Source organism: Gymnogyps californianus, chromosome 18 (assembly GCF_018139145.2).
Source record: "Gymnogyps californianus isolate 813 chromosome 18, ASM1813914v2, whole genome shotgun sequence".
NCBI classification, from domain to species: domain Eukaryota; kingdom Metazoa; phylum Chordata; class Aves; order Accipitriformes; family Cathartidae; genus Gymnogyps; species Gymnogyps californianus.
This window is the reverse complement of record NC_059488.1, coordinates 11,267,875-11,284,608: the sequence shown is the minus strand read 5'-3', so window position 1 is coordinate 11,284,608 and position 16,734 is coordinate 11,267,875. Positions and strand designations below refer to the sequence as shown.

The 16,734-nt window shown below is 36.5% G+C and overlaps 1 protein-coding gene across 1 annotated transcript in view; it reads left to right on the top strand.

Moving 5' to 3' along the window:
* DENND1A (DENN domain containing 1A) overlaps positions 1-16,734 on the top strand; it is a 216,570-nt gene that overhangs the window by 41,539 nt on the left and 158,297 nt on the right. The window contains 1 exon segment of the mRNA XM_050907872.1: positions 16,325-16,374. Within this exon segment, the coding sequence (XP_050763829.1) occupies positions 16,325-16,374 (50 nt within the window).

Below are 16,734 nucleotides of genomic sequence, written 5' to 3'. Positions count from 1 at the left end.
ATTTGATACTCACTTCTGAAGCATTTGATACTCTCAGTTTGTATAGAGCTATCATACTGCATTCATACAGGGAGTCTTTTTAAGTGAAAGCCTAATAAAACTTAATGTAGGATAGTTATAAACATTTTCCTTGTACAGTGACCCCTATTGACTAGGTAGCGGTAAAATAGCAACATTAATGGAAACCTTTGTATGGGGTAGGCAAGCAGTCTGTGTAACGTGTAAGGAGATCACCTTGTACCGTATGTGCAGATAGTGCAGCTGCTGTTTCACTGAAGCATTCTGGAGACAACTGACCCTACGAGGACAAAGAACCAAAGGGTTCTTTGGTTCAAGTCTTGAGAGATAGTGGACAGGACTAAACCATGGATTTTGACTATAGAACTGAGTATTTTCTGAATTCAGAGTATTCTTCTAGACCAGATGTATGTCCTTTAATATAAGAAAGTGAAGAAAATATGTATTCCTCATTTGCTCTGTCTTACTCTGTCATCCTTGTCGTATGTTACAAGTAGTTTTTACATTACCTTTTCTTTAGACCAAGTGGGTAAGAGGTCAGTTTTCCTTATGTATTTCTACTTGTGCCTTTTATGTGCTTCTCTAGTATAATTTAATTAGTATAAAAAATGCAGAACCTCTTCAAATCTAACGTCTTTGTGTATGTAGTAGAGTATACTATACATGTTCTAAGTGCATTACAAGGCATTTGTGCTAGATAGAATTGCAAACCTTGAGAAATACATGGCAAAGATGATTTGCATCTTAATAGAACCTTTGACATAATCTGTTCATCCAAGTTCTATTTTAGAATTGAAGTTAGTAAATCTAAGGATTAGAGTAGTTAAGTATTTCTATGATGAGAGAATTCAGCCGGAGTGTATATTTAACAGCCTAATAGAATAGTTGTTTTTAGTAATCCATCAGATCTGCACAGAATTTCACATAGCATCATAGCATTCTAGGTTTCTTTATTATTTTGTGTGTTTATTGTACTACTACTTGGTGATTGGCTGCAAAAATCATTGCAGTGGGTTTGTGCAGAGCAAAATAGTAAGTCAGTCTTTGCAAGTATCCCTTTGTAAGTTGGTCCTGAAGTCTAAGGCATGCTGAGCGAGAAAGTACTCAAAACTATTTTTTTGTTGTTGTTGTCTTTCAGCTAGTAATCTAAGCAGCTACTCCATTTGTTCCTGTCTATGAAAGAGCTGAGGTGGAGATGCTGTTTTCCCTGTTTGTTGCATCATTGATAACATTGGTTGAATGTTTTTCCAGTTATGATATCTGTATTTCAGAAATCATGGTGCAGGGCAGGAGTGGTAAAAGTGCAGAAAACAAATAGTAATTAATTACCAATTCATCTTTTGAAGGAGCCCAGGAGGTGGCTTGATTTTGGCCTGAGAGTACCTGAGATAGTGTTGGACTCTAAAGTCTGTGTGTGAAAGCCATGTCAAAAGCCAATGTCCAGAAGTTAGAAAAATTCTAAATAGAAATAGAGGAATAATTGGGTTCGAGTGTGACGAAGTGTAGTTCAAGTCACTTTCTAAACAGTTTCAGTTTTCTTTCGTGTAAAATTTGAATCAATATTGGAAATTCAATAAACAATTTGATTTCACCACAAATTATTCAGCTGAGTGCAAATATTACTGGATACAATCATATGGCCTTTGTTATACAAGAGGTCAGACTAGATGATCATAATGGTCCCTTCTGGCCTTAAAAATCTGTGAATATATGAATAATTTAAAACCTGTCCTGCCAACCCAGGTAGTCATACTAAAACCCTGTGGGACTACTCGTGTGAGTAAAGGTTGTGGGATCAGGCCTAAAGTGAGTAATCATTATCACTTATGTTTAAATTTATTGATAAAACTATAAAATATTCACTTCAAGTAAAGATGGGTTTCTTTAAAATGGGAGATGCTTATGCAGTAAAATTCTACTTTGGTTTGTTAAGCTAGTCATTATCAAAATAGTTTAGAAAGTTCTCTTGTTGCAGTCTCCTGAACCATTCAATTCTATACTGGTGCTATAGATCAATTTATAAACAATTTCAAAAATATTGTTTAAAAACTTGTAATATGTAGGAAGTACCTTTGTTGTGTTTAACAATAAAATAAAATTCAAGCGCCTAACAATATGGTGGGTATAGGCATATTAAAATTGTTGTCAACACATCTCAATGCATGTAACGGTCTTCCTTGCTGTGGCTGATTATGTTGATGTTTGCACGTACAGGAATACTGGGAAGTACTATGCTTTGCAAACAGTAGAACTTATTTTGAAACATGATTAAAATAAGTATCAGCAGGTAAGTGGTGTCGTCAAGGTTAGAGGTACAAATCAATCTCAGACATGTCTTTATATGAACAGTCATAAAATAGCTGAACAATTTCTCAGTTGATTAGAGATCACTTTTAAATCAAGAGTTTAGTGGGATGACTTAGTTATCTTAAACTTTAGTTAGCTTAAAAATCTGAATTGCTGATGACTAAGACTATTTTTGAGACCATACTACTAAATGAGCATTGATAATACTCTGTCTTGCAGCTTTTTTTCCCCTTAATATATTTTCTATTGTTTCTTTAATGTAGCTGTACTATTTTAGCAAAGTAAGGAGAACATTTGTTTTGTAGCTCCTAAAGTAGTCATTAACGCTTCAAAGTTTCCCCAGCCTGTGGAGGAGGAAACAGTTCTTTGGATTCTTACTCTTGCAACTTGTCTGCTCGTACCCCAGTGTATAAAAGTATTAAAAAAATGTGATAAAGAAGCTAAAGCTTCACTGAAGGTGCTGTAAAGACAAAAAGCAAGTGGGTAATAAAAGTATATTTTTTATTTACAGAGCATCCTGTGACATGTGAAAGAGCGTCAAACCAGACAAAACAGCTTGTGCTTTGTTATTTAAATGGATCATCTTGAGTTCTCCTAGCCAGGTGCTGATGCATGTAAAGGGTATGAAAGGGAGTTCTAGAGGATTGCTCTCCCTTTGTTTGCATTGATTTCCAAGGTGGCAGGAGATTTCCATGACTTATTCTTGACAGCAAAGGGACTTCCTAGAGTTTGGGTTTGGGGCAGTGTGGATGGAAATAAAACTTTTTTTGGTTTTCCTAACTAGAGAGTCTTGCTATGTGTGATACTTACTTCAAAGTAGGCATGACCTTTTATTTGCTCCACACCTCACAAACCCGGGTGATGAACTGTAAGATCACGTAATCTGTCCATTCTTTTCAGGAGGAGGAATTTTATATTAAAATGTTGTTTCTTAATGAAGTCAGATGGTGATTTGTTACTTCAGTAATAACAAGTATTCAGTTGTAGTCATCTGCATGATTATCGAAACCCTGTGGCCTCTGTAGATTAGAGAGTGTAGGGGTGGAGTGCCCTGTAGAATATGCAACACAGAAGATGTGTGTAGGAATGCCAGTGAACGTATCGGTACTAAATGGCAGGTGTACTGAATTCCAAGTTACTATAACATAGCAAAATAGTAGAATGCATGTTCTGGAAGGTATATATTTTTTCATACTTTACTACCTTAGCTGTGATAGAGAACTAATCTATAAGAGTGTGTATAACTGGAATTTTGAGATTTTTACATATTTTAATTTCCTGGTACTGCAATTTCTCGTAGCCATCATCATGTTGGTATATTTGCTATTGGTTTTAGTATAACTTTTGAATAATTTCATAAATAGTGCAAAGCATTTAGATTGCATGATGCCTTAATTGAATTTCCCAAATGTCATGGTTTAACTCCAGCCGGCAACTAAGCCCCACCCAGCCGCTCGCTCACTCCCCCCTGGTGGGATGGGGAAGAGAATCGGAAGAGTAAAAGTGTGAAAACTCATGGATTGAGATAAAGACAGTTTACTAGGTAAAGCAAAAGCCGCGTGCACAAGCCAAGCAAAATAAGGAATTCATTCACTACTTCCCATCGGCAGGCAGGTGTTCAGCCATCTTCAGGAAAGCCATCTCCACAGTTGCCACACAGAGCGTGGCCTTCTCCATAGGCCACAATGCCTTCAGAGATATACCTCCTCCAGTGTGGCCTTACCCCCCAGCCGCAGTCCCTTCGAAACTAAACCTGCTCCGACATGACCTTACCCATGGCTGCCGTCCCTCCAGGGGTGTACCTGCTCTGTTGTGGGCTTATCCATGGCCACACGCTTGGAGGTGCTCCAGCATGACCTCATGCACAGCCACTGATGCTTCAAGGTGTACCTGCTGCAGCATGGACTTATCCACAGCCACAGATGCTTCGAGGTGTACCTTCTGCAGTGTGGACTTATCCTTGGGCCACAATCCCTTCAGAGGTATACCTGCTGTGGCACAGACATAACCATGGCCACAGATGCTTCAAGATGTACCTGCTCTGGCATGGACTTATCTATGGCCACAGATGCTTCGAGGTGTCCTCCTCGCATGTGGACTCATCTACAGGTCACAGTCCCTTCGACTCAAGTTCACATTGGAGTTCCAGCCTGTCCAGTACAGCAGCACAGAAACAGCAGCAATGCCCTGGCCATCTGCCAGCCCAGGCGCATGGCTATTGCTGTTATCAAAATGTTCCCAGGCACAGCAGAGTAAGGTGATAAGCAGCACAGCAAGCAGCGAAAGCAAAAAGCAGCCACTAACAAGCACTAAACTCTAATATACAGTAAGGCAAGCAAGCCCCATGGCAAGCACAGGAGCCTGTCAGTTAATAGCTAAACAGCAATAACACTAATAAATTTGATCTAGCACATTCCAATCAAACCTGTTATTATCTCGAACCCTTCGAGCCCCGCGTTTGGCGCCAAAAAGGACTGTTGTGGTTTAACCCCAGGCGGCAACGTAACACCACCCAGCTGCTCACTCACTCCCCCCCAGTGGGATGGGGAAGAGAATCGGAAGGGTAAAAGTGAGAAAACTTGTGGGTTGAGATAAAGACAGTTTACTAGCTAAAGCAAAAGCCGCACACGCAAGCAAAGCAAAATAAGGAATTCATTCACCACTTCCCATCAGCAGGCAGGTGTTCGCCATCTCCAGGAAAGCAGGGCTCCATCATGCGTAATGGTTACTTGGGAAGACAAACACCATCACTCTGAATGTCCCCCCCTTCCTTCTTCTTTCCCCAGCTTTCTATGCTGAGCATGACGTCCTATGGTATGGATATCCCTTTGGGCAGTTGGGGTCAGCTGTCCCGGCTGTGTCCCCTCCCAACTTCTCGTGCACCCCCAGCCTCCTCGCTGGTGGGGTGGGGTGAGAAGCAGAAAAAGCCTTGACTCTGTGTAAGCACTGCTCAGCAGTAACTAAAACACCCCTGTGTTATCAACGCTGTTTTCAGCACAAATCCAAAACGTAGCCCCATACTAGCTACTGTGAAGAAAATTAACTCTATCCCAGACAAGACCAGCACACTGAATTATTTTGCATGCATTATTTTTTTGTTCTTGTTTTAATTTGTTTTTTAAAGGAATGATTGGAAAGTAGCCTGAAAGAAAGGATTTGTTGGTGATTGATAGATGACATTAATTGATATTCACATACTCAAATTTTCAGTGTCTGAGCAGCAGTGTAGAACTGATAGCGTATTATAGAGAAAAGTTGGAAATTATTCTGTGTTAACCCAGGGAAGTCCAAAGTTCTTAGCTTTATACTTGGAAAACTTAAGTTTCTAAGTTCAGTCATCTTTGTACGTATCAGCTGTCTTCAAGTAAAAACCGCTTTCCATGGCTAATGAATGTTTTTATAGCTTTCAGGTTTTTGATCAGTGTTCTCTCTAGCGTATTCTCGTATTTGGAAATCTAAAAGTTGTGAAGATACTGATAAATTTGAAAAGCTGTATCCTCTTATAACCTTCAGTTATCTAAGGTGATCACTGACTCCATCTCACCTCTGCAAAATTTAATGTTAGAAAAGCTCTTCCTTCCCTGGGGGTACTAGTGTCCTCATCATATATCATCATTTTCTTCTTCCTTCTCCTTTAGAGAATTCTCAAATAGGTATGATGTGAATGCAAGTCTGAGAAACAGGTACTCCTGAATTTTAAAAAGTGGTCAGCTGTTGCCCCCTTTGGGATAGTTGTTTAGTTTTGTTATGTTTCCTCAGCTGCAAAAAGTAGATAACACCTGTGTAACGGAGTTGTTAAGTAACTTCATTAGTGACTGGCTTTAAAGCTCTTCCACAGCGACGTGTTCTTCTCTCCAGCAGTAAGGACGATCTTGGTCATAGCAATTAGAAGACTTTTGTGAGAAGGCAAATCCATGAATTATATCAGTTTCTGGTATTTCATAACACTGTGCTAGGTATATCCATGGCATTTTTCTTAGCAGTCATATTTAATTTTTAGGTACGATTCTAAAAGTGTTCTTCTGTTTTCTTTTAAGTACAATAGCATGATGAAACTGTTTTTCTCATTACTTCTCAGGAATTACGTATTTTGCTCAGTTGTTGGTTAGGATTCCCAGTCTGTAGCTTATTTCCTGCGAAGGATGTCACTAATGGAGAATTTATGATATGGAATGACTAACTGAATTCAGTACACGCTCTAATATTCTCTTTGGTAACCAGTGCAGGAAGAAATTGGAGTCTAATGTTATTCTCTCACTTTTTAATGCTTTGAATTTCTATAAAAGATCTTGTCAGTGAAATGACTTAATTTCACAGTGAGAGATGGTAGAATTTCTGTAATATGGAAATGGCAGAAAAGTGATACTGAAGTCCTTTGCACAAAGGCAGAGAAGTTGTTGTTGGTGAATTCTTACCTTTTGCTTCTTAACCATAAAATTCTGCTGTTGTCTTTATTTAAACTGTTTTCAACATTGCAAGTTTCTTTACATCCTTTTTCTTGAGCAAAGGACAGGAGTTGATTTTTAATGATATTTACTATTCATTGAACTAAGTTGTTTGTTTGTTTGTTTGTTTCTTTTGGGTTTTTTGCTGGTTGTTTATTTATAACATCCTAGCGATTAATTTTTCCTTTAATTTATTTTCCTGTCTGTTGTGCCTGGATGCTGCAGAAGTGTATATGAAAATTTGTACCCGGCTAGAAGAGACCACAATCTTTAAAAGCCAAAACTTTTTTTTTCCCTACCCCCTGAAAAATGAATCTCCTATTAAGGCTGAACTACAATGCAGATTTATAAAGGTGTAACATAGTTACATGGGCATGATTTGATTTTAGGTTTTAATTTAGGTTTGGAGCTCTGGCCCCTCTCTTTTAATGTATTATAATTATGTGAATGAATTCCTATGGTTTGCATTATCTGATTATAGTAAAGATCAAATCTGGCCCAATCTTCTTGTGAATATGACTGAAAATCTAATTGGAATAGTGCTGTCATAATAGTCTCCTATGATCATAAAGTTTGTATTTGATAAACAGCTCATTTTCAGATATTCTAGCAGATACTGTTTTAGAGTATTTACTTGCATATATTTTTAAAAAGGTTGGACAGCGGATGGTGCAGAAGTGATTAACAAAGCATGATCTTGCCCATTTATGTAAACAGGGTATTTCTTTTGTGAACATGTCTTGTTAACTATCCGTTGCAGACCTTTATTGGTGCTTCTTGAATAATTTGTTTAAACTATGCAGTACAGATTCCTTATTTTAGCACTAAGACTTACAAAGGCTTCTTTTAGCAGCCTTTAATTTTGTACTTATGTATGTGACATAGCCTGTGGCTGTGATCTCTGCTGTGAATCTGCAGTTGTTTTGGGATGAAAGGAGGAGGCAGCTGGAAACTCAGTAGCTACATCTAGCTGTCTACCTAGAGAAGGCCTTGATTTCAAGTTTATCTAAACAAGCTCGACTAATCCCAACTATCTAGGGGGATCCACTGTCAAAACAAGCAGCATGGCCCTAAGGCAAACACAACCATACAGAAATGAAGGCTGGGACTTCCAATACTCCAATGACTGCATACTGGAGGCTTTTTTTCCTGAAAGAGAGTAAGAGAGGTGGAATTTGCATAATGCCTTTTCATTGGAAACTTTTGGAAAGCTGACAGAGGTCCAGCTTATAGCTCTGTAGCCACAATACAGAGTCTATAGGAGAATCCTTGAATGACCTAACCATATTGAAAGAAAAAATGAAAGCATCGAAGTATAGCCAAGTGAGTGTGGAAAAGAGGGCTGCTGCATTGTCTAACATCTGCTCTACTTCTTGTTAGTTTTGTTCTTTGGTATTCTATGTGGACTTTGGAGAAACCTAAGACAGCCTAACATGAATCCTATAATCTTCCTTCTGAATATTTATGTAGTGTGCCAGCCTCTAAGCTGTCCTTTGCATCTTCCTACTTCCCCCTCATTTTCGTGCTCTCAAATGAGGCCAACATTTCAAAAGCTAAATAAATGTTTGTGAATGTTTATAAAAGATTTGCATAAATTTGTCCTTGTTTGACAAAGATCACTTTTTTCTTATGCCAGTTCTGAAATTTTTTAAAGGTTTCAGTGCTTGTCTTGACAACAAAGTCCTGCCTCAGAGAACAATGATTGCTGATTAAGTGGGTATGCAGTTGTAGCTGAATAGAGCATTTGAGACGACGTCTAAAAGGGCCAGTCATCTTAAGCCAGATTTATAATATTTAACAAATGTTAACCAAAGTATATATTTAAAGCTTTGTTTTTGATGCAATATACCTGTGCAATTGACTTATGGTGTAAGAAGTATGTGATTATCTTTTCACAGCTAATAGTTCTCACCTAATTTTTCCTAAATGTGGAAGTGAAAATACTCCTCATTTTTGTCACTAAATGTTTAAAATATATTTAATTCAATTAGTATTCTAGCTTTCTGATATTGACACTTCTTATCTTTACCAATTGATCAACGTTTATGCACATAATTGGACCTGATTTTTTTTTGTGCTTGTTTGTATAATTTTTCAGTTCTTTGTGATTTAAGACTGTAACAATTATTCCTACAACAGTAGCAGTAGATTTTTTTTTTTTGTATGTTAGCTGAAATCCATTTGTCTTAGAATAAAACTAAATCAATTTTATTGAAGAGGTTTTAAAGACATTTGTTGAGGAAATCTCTTTGAAAAACTGCTTAAGTATTTAGTTCAGCTTTACTTTCAGGTTTTTTTTTTACTGGGAAAAAAGTAATAGTCGTTTCTGTTCTTTTGTTCTATTAGTTGAGAGGTTGAAGTTGTCATTAAGGCAAAAACTAGAGCTACTTCTCTGACACAGTTTTTATCACATCTGCTAGGCCTGTGTCCCAGGAGGAGCTGTGCAGAGCAGTGAATTCAGCATAGGCCCATTATCCACTGTTTTTGCGTATGTTGTAAAAGGAGTGAGACCTCAGGGAGGCTTGGAGCCTCCTCCCGTGTAATGTCCAAATCAGATTTGAAGGACTGGTGGCAGGAAAGCTTTGGCCTTGGGGTGTGAATTCTAAGAAACAGAGTCACAATTAGGTTTAAAAAATTCAAGGATTTTGAGCTTTATCTTGAAATATGTTTTTAGTAATGCGAGTAGAAAAGTTGCCCATCTGTGCACATATTTTGTACGTTTAAAATATTTAAATGATAGCAGGCCTCAATATGCTTAGGAAATGTTATTTATCTCATGCTCTTCCTGTTACCAGGATTGTGTATATATATGTTGGACTTTTTGTTTGTTTTTAAAAAATAGCGTTTTCCTGAGAACAATTGGTTACCTTCAGTGAAATGATGTTATTTCATACTGGGTACCGTTCCTCTTCTGACCCTCATACAGGAAGAAGTGACTTTTGTAGAAGAAAAGCCCTCCCCTAATTTAAGCTTTATAGTTGCTCACAAAGAGCTAATGGATTTTTAGAAGACTAAGCAAATGGGTGAACTAGTGCTATAAAGTTGTATTGGAATACTAGTAGAATTAAAAAAGTAGAGATAACACTAAATTAAGGTAATTTAAATTAATGCTATTAAGCAAATTATGCTCCTGATTTTGGGGGGTAGAATATTCTTTTAAAGAACCGATTCATTCTTAAAATATTTTGACTGTTATAAAAATCAGTAACATTCAGTACTGCTTTAAGAAGTAAAAAGATTTTACGATAAAATCATTGTAAGATGAAATTTGACGTAAATATTTTAAATGAGCAATGATTTTTTTAAAAAGAATCTGTGTTGCATCAGTGTTTTAAAAACTAGAAAAATGTTTAAAATCTAGAGAAATCTTGTTTTTAAGTTTATTGTTCTTTGCTTTCTCTGCTTCGTAATCTTGCAAAAACTCAGCTTTTTGTTGTGGCTGTGTGACACTGGCCTCTGCATGCAAGATACTATCTTTTTAATTTGAGTTAAATTTAATTGAATTAGATTTTATAAGCTGCTTGAATTGGAATGCTTCTCCTGATTTTTAACTACATAATTACATGGCATTTTTAAATCAATAAGAATAATCTGTAATAATAACTTTAGGAAAATTTGATGTAAGATAATATAAACTGACACTAATAATAAATGCAAATTAAAGTTTAAATTTTCAGAACACAAGATGCACTGATCCCTGTTTGTTACTCATAGCTGTGTTCAAGTTAGTGGTTGAATTTTTTTGTGCTCGCATTGCTTTAGTACATTTATATTCTTTAAATAAAATTTGGAAACATGGCTACATTTTCCCGTCTATTGTAAGTAGCTGCTTTGTGAAATGTTTAAAGTACTTATCAAAACTTGTTACTGAGGTGCTTATTATTGTGCAGAAGGATGTTCCCTTTCCTAGGAAAACGTATATGAATTTCTGACCAACTCTGTATAGCTAATAGAATTTATGGTGTTCTAGGTTGTTCTGTACTTTTTCTTTCACCACCCTTTGGGTTTTAAACAGAGTTGTTGTCAGTTTTAAGTTGATTGCCAGTGCACCCAAATAACCTTTTTGAATTCTTAAACCTGTTGTTCCATTGCAGTGGAAGATTCAATCGTTACCTTAAAATTATTCAAATAGATGAATTAAATATAAAAGCAGTTTACAATTTTGTGGCTACAAGGTAGGTTAATGTACAAGCCAAATTTCAAAATAATTGGATAATATTTTGCTTCAGGTAATGTCTTAGCACTCTTTTATGCTATATTAACATTTTTGTAATGTTTAAATTTGATGTTGTTTCTGAGCAGAAATAAAATCATCTATAGTTGCTTGCTGGTCAAGTTGGGATCCTGTTACCTATTCTTACTTTCCTTGATCCCATAAGGCTGGCTGTTGTTGTTCTCTTCTTAACTCTCATTGCTCTCCAGTTTCTCCTCCTTCCCTCATCAGTCTGTTGATGTGTTCTTGAAACTCTGTTGGTGTCCCTCCATGCAAAGAGGATGAATTTCATGTTTGTTTCATGGATTCAGATGGTATTTCAAGCTGAATAAGATGAAAACTATTGGTATTTCCACCCTCTCTGTTTAGCGTTTCATTTACAGCAACCTCACCTATACTTCACTTCTGGTTTAAGGTCAAGGAAATAAAACAGTGTTCATCTTTTTCATCACTGCATCATCTCTTCTCTCCATGGAAAACTCATCTTATTTGCAATGCTCCATTCTCTTGTAATATTTGAATTGTCCTCCTGTAAACATGTTTGTACTTTCTGAAATATGGTTGTGGGGTTTTGGGGATGGTTTTTTGTTTTGTTTTTTTTCCCCCCATGATCCACAGCTAAAGGTCTTGTCTGTACTCTGGGTAGTCTTTTCAACTTCATCCTGTTTTTCCTCAGGTTTCCCAATAGGCTTCCAAATACAGGTCCCCAACCTGTTGGTTTTTGTGGTGTATTGTTTCTCTTCTCTGACTCACATTAATATTTGACTGTCTTGCCTTAATCATTCATCATTTTTCACAGATCTCTGCCTGTGTTTTAATTTCTTTTCTCTCCAACTTCTACTTACACTTCTTGTTCCACTTTGAATGTCTGTTTTATTGTGCATCTTTGTAAGAGTAGATTGTTTGCAAGTCTGCTGTTCTTGCATTAGACCATCAATTTGCATATCATTTTATCAGTGCAGTTTTATTTAATTGTTGCTGCAGCATGGGATATTTGTTACCGATGTTCATTTGAAGAAGAGAAATAAAGCGATCCTGTATATTTAAAAGGCTCTGAAGTTGTTCCATTGACTTGGAAGCGAGAGCATACGATGAAAGGTTTAAAAATAAAAATAAAAAAGACTTGAGTTAAGATACAGCTTGCATATTAAATTCACAAGTGAATATGCAAAATTTTTCAGCAATGATGAGCTTTCCTTACTATTTCATCTCAATATATAGATAACTTGGGACATAAGGCAAGTGTGTATTGTGTGTATTTAACAACCTTGCTTTCCATACGCTTTTCAAGAGTCTCTCGTGTGTGTGTGTGGAGGAAATCCTTTTAGAGACTGCCTCACCTTCATAAATTGCTATGTGACACAAAAGGGCTGAACACTGTATTCCTACCTCATTTATTTTGAAAACTTTGCTACTGAAACCAAACTTAATCAATGAGCTCTGTGTTGTCTCCGATAAGTTATGTACTGGCTTTATTGATTGGGAAGGATTTTAGAAAACCCATGTGGGGTTTATAATGTCAGCGGTGTTTTGATTATGAAAAGAGTTGGAACCCTGGGACAAGGAACCAGGTGGTGTATGTCCTAAAGCCACTGGTGACACGGCTGGGCTGAATCCCTCAAGGGACACAGTTCATGCCCTGCACTTTAACTGTGGTGACTGGCTGCTATAGATGCACTTTTTGCTCATTAAAATGTTAAAAATCAAACTGCATGTAAAAAGATTTGTGAAAATATAAACTTGGGGATTGATCCAGAAAACTGGCATGTGATACCCTAGAGACACTGGTTTCAGCTACTGGGTAATTTACGCTTATCAGCTGTGTGTCCTGGATTGTTTTGGGGTTTTTTTTCTTTTCTTCTTTTTAGGGGGTTTTGCTTTAGAGGCATTTATGTAGGTTTTTCTTTAAGAAAATAGGCATAGGGGAATAAAATAAGAAAACAGGCTATTGATACTACCTCTGTGTTTCATGTCTGGTAAAACCATGAAAAGGATTATAAGATGCTGACACGGAGTGACTCTAGATTTGGTTTTGTTATGGTTTTTGTTTGAAATTGTAAAGAAATGATGATTTTTCTAGGCCATAAGTAACCACCCACCTAAAGAGGTCTGGGAGGAAGTTGTATATTGTGTAGGCATTGCTAATCTTTCAAACCAAGCAGTATTTAAAGGAGAAACAAACAAAAAAACAAAACAAAAAGGCATTACATTTATAGTAACGAGCGTGCAACTTGAGCAAAAATTGAATATTTCTCCAGTAATTGTATTTCTTACGTGCAAAAGATCAGCAGTTTTGCTAATTAAAACCTAACTCTGTGTATGATTTTTTTTTTAATAGTTACAATTTAAAAATATGTATGTGGTGAACCTGTACTAGTCTCAATTTTTTAGTTGTAAATCAAGGCTGATAAGTATTGGTGTATAATGAGTGGCCAATTATGTCCAATAACATTATAAAAGCCACATAATAATATCACTGTAGAATCTTTCTTTAAAAGACAAGGCAATGTATAGTGGTACCGATTCAATATATTGCCTCTTTAAGTGAAAATTTCATTTTCTGTGTTTAGGAAGCTATAAATATCAAGAAACAAGCACAAAGTAAGTTCTGAGTAGTACACTTATCCTACAATAACACAATGCTGATGAGATGCTAAAGTGTTTTATTATGTGAATGTTTTTACTTGCAGTTACAGTAATTATTTAAGTCATCAAAATAATGGAGAGAATATATTCTGCGATTTTGAGGTGACTGATGACGTGTTATCTTTTAACACTGTTTTATTTCAGAATTCTATGTAGCAGCTACATTGCTTTGTTTCTAAAAAATAGATGTGCAGTCATTATTTTGAGGACAATTTGTATTGATAAGGCCAATAAAAATATAGGCACTTTAGTCTCCTGCAATTATAATTTTGATTCTTTTAAAATTCTGGGGGTTTTTGTTGTGGTTTTTTTTTTTTTTGGTGTGGGTGTTTTTTGGTTTTTTTTTTTTTTTTTTTTTTTTTTAGCATTTTATGCATTAAGATTTCAATTGTGGGTAAAGGACAACTGTGTAATAGCTAAAATTTGTCAAGATGTAGTTTTTGTGCGTGTCGTGGTTTAACCCCAGCCAGCAACTAGGTACCACGCAGCCGCTCACTCACTCCTCCCTGCTTCCAGTGGGATGGGGAGAATCGGAAAAAAAAAGTAAAACTTGTGGTTTGAGATAAGAACAGTTTAATAATTAAAATAAAATATACTACTAATAATAATAAAATAATAATAATAGTTGTAATAAAAAGGAATATAACAAAAAGAGAGAGAAATAAAATTTGAGAAAGACAAGTGATGCACAATGCAATTGCTCACCACCCGCTGGCCGATGCCCGAGCAGCGATTTGCCCCGCTGGCCAACTTCCCCCCCACCCCCGCACCCCCCAGTTTATATACTGGGCATGACGTTCTATGGTATGGAATATCCCTTTGGCTAGTTCTGGTCAGCTGTCCTGGCCGTGCTCCCTCCAAGCTTCTTGTACACCCGCTTGCTGGCAGAGCATGGGAAACTGAAAAATCCTTAACTTAGGATAAGCGCTACTTAGCAACAACTAAAACATCAGCGTGTTGTCAACATTATTCTCGCACTAAATCCAAAACACAGCACTGTACCAGCTACTAGGAAGAAAATTAACTATCCCAGGTGAAACCAGGACAGTGCGCAAGCAATCAAAGTTGTTCAGCAGATGGTCGATCCTTGTGGAAGTCAGTGAGATTCTGCGCAAGGGTGAACCCAATCACATTAATGAGGCCTTTACTATCAAGGCATTATTTTGTATCAAAATACATATTTTTGCAGAGTTTACTCTGAAACCTATATAGCTCCTTTCCGAGTTTCCTGCTGAAATTGAAAGGAGGATACTTCTTCGCTTTACATGACATTCTTCAATAGACCATTTCTTGTTCTTTAAAAACAGGAGGTTGTTAAATAATCTTATCAATAAACTGTCAATAAGTTAAAGTTTCCATATCTGTTTCTGCCTGAAATCTTAGGAACTTGCCACATTTTAGTTGTCAAGAAACCTCCAAAGAAGAGTCTATGAGCAGTTGAGCCTGAAACCATTGCTAAGAATGGGATGTTCTTATTTGAATTATGTAGGAGGAACGTGTTCTTGCAAGGGAGTCAGTGTGTTTTCTGCTTCATTGAATAGGTTATTAGATTGATGTAGTTTATTTGTTGAATGACGGCATTGGTTTTAGAAATAAATGAAGCAAGAAGCATCAGTTTAGTTATTGATGATAATTTATCGCTATTGGTCAGAAAAGTGTTGAATTTATCAGAGGGTTTGTCATTTAGTCAGGGTTATCTTGTTTCAGCTGAAAGCAGAAATATAGTTTACATTTCAAGTCCTGAGATATTTAAGTGTGAAGGAGAATGAACAATGAATTGGCTGGTAGTAAAGGTCTGCAAACTGGGTAGACCTTTATGGTGGGTTGTGGATTATAGAATTCAAATTTTGAATATTATAGAACAATATAATGTAAATGGATTACTTTTGTCTATGAACACAACTATTTTGGGACTAACATGTTTCTGGGTTTGCCTCTTTAATGACTGTATTTGTTTAAAGTTGTAAAGTTGAAAATGATTAATCTCTCTGCTGATCATGTTTTCAGTTTTCATATTCATGCTTTTTATTTGATATCACGCAAAGGCTATACATAAAAGTTTCTCTGTGGTGCTGTTTTGCAACTTTTAGAAAGTGATTTGTAGGTTAAACAATTTGTATTCATTTTAATACACATTATTTTAATCAGTCTTTTAACACTCAGATTTTCTTTCTAATACCAGTAGGCAACATTAAACATTCCTGCTATGAGACCTATTGGCTTTATCTTTTGTTATTTATCTTGCTGATGTTAGGAAGTATTCTCTAATCCCCCAGACCTCTGTTCCTAGGTAACAGTCAAAAGCTGTGCCAGCAGAAGCGGTCCTGCCAGGCCAAACCCATGTGGTTTGGTGTTATTCACTATGATCCATATGGTCAGGGTAGAGATTGTCCCTAGAGAGGTGTTAACACTCAACAACCCAACCTCCTCCTACTCTTTGGAGAATTGCTGGATGGCTCCTGCTGCCTGCCCATGTGTGAATCTTGATTAATTTTTCATTTTTAATGAAGTTTGATCATGTTTATTATTTCACATGATTGACTGCCTGGTACTCCTTCCATGTAATTGATAAAGCCCATATTTCTTCATCTGTCTCTTATTTCTTCAGGGCAAAGTTGTGAAATTGTGTGATGTGGTTAATATTAGATTTATTGGTCCCAATAGATGTATAAATTATCTCTTTTTCTCTCCACAGGAAGTTCTACAGACTTTGACCAAGTTTTGTTTCCCCTTCTATGTGGACAGGTAGTGTTAGCTTTTCAAACTTTACAAGAAAATAAGCTTGTCAATAAAACCACTGTGGAAAATAAAAACCATACCATTCTTAATGTTCTGTCTGCTTGACTGTGATTTAAAGCACCCAAGTGCAAATTATAGTCTTAGAATCACTTTTTCCTGGGGTTTTTACGGGCACCATCAAAAAAAAAAAAAGTTTTAAAAGTTTGAGCTGTTCAGTGGCAGCAGTAAGAGTGCGTTTTGTTTTATTCTATGTAATGCTTGGATGTGAAAATGCTTGGGTAGTAATTGTCAAATATGCATATTAATATCAAAGCTTTGTGTGCATATGTATTTTATTTCTTAATTGCCAAAATTTGGGCAGAACGA